The 7726-nt window shown below is 36.9% G+C and overlaps 1 protein-coding gene and 1 long non-coding RNA gene across 2 annotated transcripts in view; both read left to right on the top strand.

Annotated features, from left to right (window-relative positions):
- Positions 1-4997: 4997 nt before the first annotated feature.
- On the top strand, positions 4998-5576 carry LOC112143265 (protein S100-A6). Its single transcript, XM_024267109.2, has 2 exons — positions 4998-5237; positions 5325-5576. Exons 1-2 carry the CDS (start codon positions 5106-5108, stop codon positions 5472-5474), a joined length of 282 nt encoding a protein of 93 aa, XP_024122877.1. The 5' UTR covers positions 4998-5105; the 3' UTR covers positions 5475-5576.
- A 1767-nt stretch (positions 5577-7343) lies between these two features.
- The window catches only part of LOC112143266, a 4377-nt gene continuing 3994 nt past the window's right edge, over positions 7344-7726 (top strand). The window contains exon 1 of the long non-coding RNA XR_002918710.2: positions 7344-7501. This is a non-coding gene — a long non-coding RNA (uncharacterized LOC112143266). The remainder of the gene's footprint in view (positions 7502-7726) is intronic.

Here is a 7726-nt window from a genome sequence, read left to right as displayed (position 1 = left end):
TACCTGTCCAGGCCGTGCCCAATAGTAGCCAGGTTAGGCTCCAGCAACTTTGTGAGCTCAATAAAACGGGTTAGGAAAAAAATCCTTTAAAGGAAAGATAAATACAGTAATTTCTTTCTTCTTTGTTGACTTTCTATTTACAAATATTAAGTCAATAAATTATTCTGGTCTGCAAACATTTGCATTCTTGAAGTCCATACTTGTGCCCGCCACCTAGAGGTATTACAAATTGTTATTACACCTTTGAACCACCCGGAAGATTGATTACTTTTGTACATAAAAAAAAAAAAAAAAAAATTCAAAACTAAAATATTATAATAAAAAGCATTCAAATGAAATAAGGCTGTCCTGGCCACATGGGAGGACATTTTCCTTAAGCATGTCTTGATATCTCTGTAAAAGGAAAGTACATGAATGTTTTAAGAGAGTATTTTTGAAAAGAATTTGACGCGGTGGAGCAGTGGAGGGACGTTCTGGGTGTGTCACTGTGAGAGCAGCTCTCACTTCATTCCTTGGGGAACGTTCCAGTTGTTTCTGCCTTTTTTGATCTGTCGCTGCAAAGCGTTCAAACCTATCTGTAAATATTAGCAAGTTGGGATCAAATGGACAGAACTCACCGTGAAGTCAAGCCTGTTTAGCCAATGTGTAGAAATACATGGAAGAATTTTTCCATTAACTAATGCAATATGAATAAAAAATATTTTTTGTTTTAATGCAATTCTGTACGATTTAAATTCACAATGGATCTTTGTGTGAATTTATATATAAAAACAAGAGATCTCCTGCAGCCAGTGTTCATACTTGTATTGCAGCGCCCCAGCACCCCATAAAACAGACTGTTTGCCTGTTGGTGCAGGTACTAGATATTTTCTCTAATTTATGGGGTAATATTTCTGTCAAAGACATTAATGCACAACCACAAAAAAATCTGAAAGCAATATCCCTCCGTTGTTATGTAAGAAAAAGCTGTTTGCCCTGCAGCATCCAGGTCAAAGCAGGCAAAGGAGCATTTTAAGCCAAGTGTGTTTCTGTTTCTGCAGCGGGAGCCAAAACTGTGACTCATTCAAAAGAAATTCTTGTCCTTATTTCAGCAGCTTAGTAAACAGCTACAGAACTCCACATCGATTCTGCACTATGCACATCAGAAGTGTCCAAGTGCGGGGCAAAAAGACCGTCATCCTCTCAGTTTTCCTGATATCCCTGTCCGACCTGCTGCTGATTACTTAGATCAGGTTTCCTTCAATGTTGAAAAGCATTTGTTTAAGGAAAAACGAGGACACTGGGCCTCGAGGCCTGACCTTTAATGCACCCACAAAGTACAAAAACATAACGTTTGGTAGACTATTTCTTTGTGGCAACATTTTTTTGCTGCAGCTAATCTTATATTGTTAATCCAAATGAGGCATCTTTGTGAGGTCTGTGGAATGAACTGCAGACCCACGCTGATCTTTTTTTTGAAAACCAAGCAACTTCTTCTTGCTTAGTGGACTATAAGATTGAAGTTGAAAAAAATGAAGCACGTTGTCAATTTAACAATTATAACAAATTAACAAAATGACATGTTGAAGATCCACACACGGTCCTGTGGGATCCCATTCTTCAACTAGGAGTTCTTCTGGAAGAGCACATCCAAAATGATCCCATAGGTGTTCAACAGGGATAAGATCTTGTCTGCTGGCTGGTCATTCCATTCTCTCTACTCTGAAAATCTGTGGGTGGTCTCTTATAAGCCACTCTGTGGGGGCAGTGGAGTTTGGTTCTAAATGTTGGCAATGTCAGATTGATATAGAGTGAAGAATTTTACCTCAATATCTCTCTGCACTGAGATTCAAAATTACTTTTTCATCAGTGAGGAAGATGCTCCCCACATTATGACACCACCACCACATAAAGATGTTCCTCCTAGCACTTAGCAAAACATATTCTGAGCCTTCTCTGCACTTTGATCATGCAATTGTCTCTTTTGGCAGAATTTAGGCTCATTGCAGAACAAATGTTCCTATTTTCTGTCTCCACATGAAACACAAATGTACACATTTTGATAGGCTTCTCTTGCAGTTACGCCCTTGAGAAAGTTGGAAGGCTATGTAATAAGTTGTTTTTAAAAGCAAGTTATGACACGGTTCAAAGATGAATCTTGTCAAAGATTCCAAAGGAATCGTGGGCGGACTTTTATCGTTATGAAACAATTAACATGTGGGTTGCACAATATTTTGCAACATTGCACAAAGTATTAAAACTAAAGCAAATTGTCTGCAGCTGCAATTACAAACGCACATCATTTGTCAAAGATAATTGTGATCTTTGAGCACTGCCTTAAAAATGGGATCTCCCTTTCTTAATCTATCTGCACATTTTTTTCTATCAAAGCATCTAAAATAGAAAGTACATATGAGGAGATGATACCAATGATTCAGCTTTGAAATATTTCACCCTTAAGCGAATTTCCATCTCTGGCTTTGGACATGACTAAACAGAAATTGTGAATGCCTTCAGCAAAAGATTACTATAACTTACATTTTTCACAGATTAAAGAAGATTAAATGACTTTAATCCTGCAAAAGCCAATAAATTCTTTAATATGAATACCATAATATATGTTAAATATGAAGCTCTAACACAACACAAAATTGTTTAAACTAAATATGTTTTTTATTTTAAAAAATTAATTTATTTTTAGTTCTCATGCCCACCATCAGCCTTAAAAAAGTTAGAGAATGACATAGTTACCATGATGCACCATCTTCTCCGGTTTATCAAACAATATGAATTTGCGTGAGGGTTGAGATTTTGTATTTCTGGAGTGTCTGAGCTGGAATTAAATTTCATTTTTGTCTGATCTTGAGCATCAAATGTTCTCTATTAAACTATGGTCACATATTCCCAGATGCCACTGTGTGGTCACCTTAAATCGAGCTTGAACTATTTTATTCCCATATTGGCAAAGCTACAGACTTTTTAGCTAAAAGATGAAAGTGAACAAATAGTCTGCATGAATACCAGCAAGAAAGTCACATTACTCATGTGACATTTCTTCTTTGAAACAGCTCATTCTGCTGGCCTATTTTTAAATAGGACTTCCTTTTTGTATGACAGAGTTTTCTTTGGCAGATGACACTTTCTGAAAGGATTTAGCACCATTTCGTAATTTAATTTGCTACAGTCATTAGACGATGCAGTATAATCTCAGGGCCTGAAAAAGACATTGTCTCTAACACAGCTTTTTCCCATTTTTCTAAACCTTTTGATTATGCCATACAATCATGTTGCCAAATCTTTGCAATTTTCTCTCAAGGAATATAGTTTTAAACTATACTCCACAAACATTTTTGTCCACTTTTGTAAGTTGGAAAACTTTTGTGAAATTTTTACAGCCCAAGTTTGTTGATTTCTTCAGAGGAATCTTCTTACAAGCCCTTGGGTTTTTCCATCACTGCTTGCCAATTATTTTGAGTCGTGTTCAGACATCAGTTTTAAAATGAGCACCTCTACAGCTCTTTTCTTTGTACATCTAATATTTTTATATTATGCACGCAGTTTTAGCTCATTCATTGACCAATCTTGATTTTCTGTTATGAAGAAGATTAAAACTTTTACAAATTTCTGATTGTATGTAAAATTATGCAATTAAGCTTCAGGCTGGCTGAGGATTAGTGTTAGCCTCGCTCGCATTGCACACACTTTTGACAACCAAGACATTAGACACAGATTTTTTTATCTCAAAACCATTGCAAAAGTGCTACGGAGCCCCTAAAAAGCAGAGGTGTCCAAATCCAGACCTCGAGGGTCAACCTCCTGCTGGTTTTCCAAAAACCCAGCTTTATCTTCAGCTGGTTATCTAGATCAGGTGCGTTCAGCCAATAAGGAATTTCCATAGTTGGTTGATTGGAAAACATGCAGGACACTGGCCCTCAAGGCCTGGGTTTGGGCACCCCTCCCCTAAACGGACCTCAGAAAAAAAAAATCCTAACTGTATCTGGTGCTCGCCAGACACTAGTATCTGGTGTGCACAAGTTAGTATCTGGTTTGCACCAGTTAGTAACCAGAAGCTTTTTTTAACTTATATTTTTTATTCTATGTCCCTTATATACAAACAAAAGCATCATATACATAAATCAAGAACTGTATTTATCTAGGAGATATAAAAATAATTGGAAAAAAAGAAGCATAGTTGGCTTAGAACTCCAGGCAGAGTCGATCGGAGGTACTTGGTCGAGTTTTTCACCTTGCAACGTGGCACTTGCTTGACAACACAACATAAGTACCACGCCTTTTGTCAGTTTACAACCAGTTTGGTTGTAAACTGATGCTTCACATCAGCTGCACCCTGGGAAAGAATTCATTTGTGTTCACAGTGGGATTACCCCATCATTGCACACTGATTCGAAACAACTATTCTGATTTGTGATTTAAAGGATTTGTGTACATCACTTTGGTGTTACACAGTTATTGAGCTTATGGAGTATATTTTTATTATTTTTTTTTACAAATATCAGTAAAAAAACATTAAGCCACTTCTTTGTTCCAGAACAGACTCATCATTTTGTATATTTTTTTGTTTTTTTTTTTTTCAAATGGAGCTCAGTTGCTTTGAATTAGGAGCAAAAATTGTGAAAAAATGAGAAGCAAGTATTTCCATGTGACCTTTGCTCAGCAATCTTGTGCTTTTTGTCACAGATTTCCATAGACACAGTGTTTATTCAAAAACAACTCCACCCTGAGCCTCCACACAAAAGAGAGTCCTCCAGCAAATTACCTCCTCAACAGGCCACCATTTGAGTACAACTCCCAAACATGAAGAAACATAAAAGTCTATGTTGTTTTACCTTGTGAACATGACTTTTGTTCATGATAAAAACATTATTTGTACAGCAGAACACAAAGGAACTTGTGAAACCGGTTTGGAGGGAGCAGCCCTTAATGCCACTTCATGATTCACGGTTTTTGCAATGATATATTGCATTAAACATGTGTGACCGTTCCTATAAAAAGGGGTTTCCTCCACGGACATCAGCTGGAGCTCAACCGTCGACAGACCTGACCTCTCTAGCCGTTCAGTTCACTATTTATTGTCGTTTTGCGAACCTTGTCCTTCAACTGTAGCCATGGCACGAATGGAGCAAGCCATTAAAGACATGGTGGACATGTTTCTGGAGTACGCCAACGGTGACGGCAAGCTGAACAAGGACGAACTGAAGAATATGATCCAGAAAGAAATTCAAAACCCAGAGCTAAAAGTAAGTGACCCATGCTCCTGTACTTGTTAAGTGCACACTTAACAACATTTAATGCAACTTTATTGACGGGATTCATTTTCTCACCAGGCAAAGCTTTGTGCAGTCGACTTTGACAAGGCCATGGAGAGAATGGACAAGAACCGCGATGGGGAGATCGACTTCAAGGAGTTTTTAAAGTGCATGTCTTGCATGGCCAAGTGCTACTACAAGAAGAAGACGGGCAAGGACAATGAGTGAAGAGCGCTGTGCTTAAAGACATGCAAGAAATAAACAGTGTACAAGCAAAAAGGCTTTGTGGAAAGCAAAAATTAAAAAAAACACATCATTTTTGACATTAAATCTTTTTCTGAGGTTTCTCTCCTTTAGCAGCTCTTATGGCTAGAATTTTTCCATCATTCTCAACGGCTGTTTTCATTTCAAACACTGCTATACTCTCTTTGAAAATCATCTACGAAGGGGTAAACAACATGTTTACCAACTTGCTCGGAAACAAAGAAAAGAATGAACAAATCAATGTCCAGAATTTTAATTTGATTTACCCCGGGCTGTCCTCCTGTGCAGGATTTAACAATTTAAGAGAAAAACAACGAGTTTTTTTCCAGAAGGTCCTGCATGCCTGAAACATTGGAAAAGAGAGCCGCATTGTGAATGTGTTAGTCCTCTCCAAAGCTGCCATGCAAATCAACCGTGTAGGATCAGTGGTTCAACTTAGCCTACAGGCAGAAATTTGCTAGCAAATGTTAAACTTAGCACTGACATATACTCAGACACTGTAGAATTTGGCATAAATAGCGACATGTAAGCCTCTTTGATTAAAACATTCTAAGATAAAAAACTAAACATGTTTAGTTCAGTTACGAGTGAGCACTTAGCTAGCTTGTAAAAGGACACCATTACTGAAAAAAGGTCTTCAATCTTTGTCTGTGAGTAAATATTTGAAACTAAAAGAACCTTGTGTTCTTATTTTCTGCTTCTATGAAGAACAGTGAGTTGGTTTTCATTGAGATAATCTTATGTAAATGCTAGTTTACTACCTACAAACAGGCAGAAAAACTGTTTCATCCTCAAGTAAAAACAGCTTTCAGCTCACAAGGTTAGTTGTGAATTTGTACTCCAGTTTGCAAATACATCATAACTAACTGTATCTGAAGTGTACTGGGCTGTGTCGGATACTTTTTTTAAGCTTTGTGTACTCAGCACAGTAATACTAATACACACTTTGCCACCTACAATATTTGCACAACATTTTTCATCTTTGAGGAGTGTCCGTTACACAGTTTTACAAAAAAGTAGCACATTTTCCCCTCTAACATGTACAAAAATACATTAACAAATGAATAAGATAAGAAATTCAACAAAGAAAAAGTCACATTATAAAAGAATGAATCACCTGTAGCCTCATTTACAAAGTTTTCTTATCTTAAGGGCTTTTTCAACAAGATGAAAAAAAAAAGTGTAGACTAAATCCCAGTAAATATGAAAGTGATACACTGAATTTCTAATCTCCTAAAATGGTCCAAAGTGAGGATTTCTGTTAGTCTCAGCCTTTTATTAGCAAAGCGGTAGAATACATTACAGAAGGAGAACACCGTTTTTGACTATGGACTGTGACAGTCGAGAACAAGCTAAGGAATACCACAATTAAAACACACATTGTCACAATAACGTGGGCTTTTTAAGTTATCCTTGCCCAGCCAGGAACGAAAAACAAACAAAAAAACTAAGTTCAACTTCAGTTCTGGAGAACAGCGACTTCTGCTTCCACCATAGAGTGGTTCTCCATCCACCATCTTGTCTGTGGCTGGGTGCTCTTGAACGTGTGAGGAACCCTGTGACGGTCGCTTTCTTTCAGCAGAAACAACACAAATCCCACTAAATGAAAACTTTTTTTATTTCCAAATTGGACTTAATCTCAGAAATTCATCTTCCATATTTCTCAAAAAACATTTTCTTTTCTTTTTATTGAATTTATATGTTGTAAACTCTGCAGTTATGGTTGAAGTTTTTTGTTAGATTTCTTTTTTTTAGTGTACATAGTTCCTCCAGCCCAGATTAAAACAAAAAGCTACCACTCCCTTTACAAAGGAAAGAGCACACAATTTTTTTCAGGTCTCACTGGTTTGGAAACAAATTCAGAGAAAATGATGAGGCTCAGTTCTCAGAAAGAATGGTCAGTGGGAGGATTTATAAGGACTGAGTCTGCGTTTCCTCCACACTTCCCTTCTGTCCGTCTGCTGAGGTCTACCACGTCTCACAAACTTTTGGTGAGTAAGACAGAAAAACGGTTTGGATCAAAATGCAAAGTTAAAATAAATGCATTTGTATGCATTTACTTTTAAAACTATATATATATATATATATATGTGTGTGTAATTTTGATGGAAATGCAAGCAGAAGTTAGTTTGATTTTAGAGAATTTTGACAAGACAATGTTTGAATGTTTCAAATGTTAACCTTTAAACTTCAAATAAATATTTAAAAAAATTAAA

The sequence above is a fragment of the Oryzias melastigma genome, linkage group LG16, assembly GCF_002922805.2.
Source record: "Oryzias melastigma strain HK-1 linkage group LG16, ASM292280v2, whole genome shotgun sequence".
NCBI lineage: Eukaryota > Metazoa > Chordata > Actinopteri > Beloniformes > Adrianichthyidae > Oryzias > Oryzias melastigma.
The sequence above is the reverse complement of the archived record's forward strand: the minus strand, read 5'-3'. Positions and strand labels throughout refer to the sequence as shown.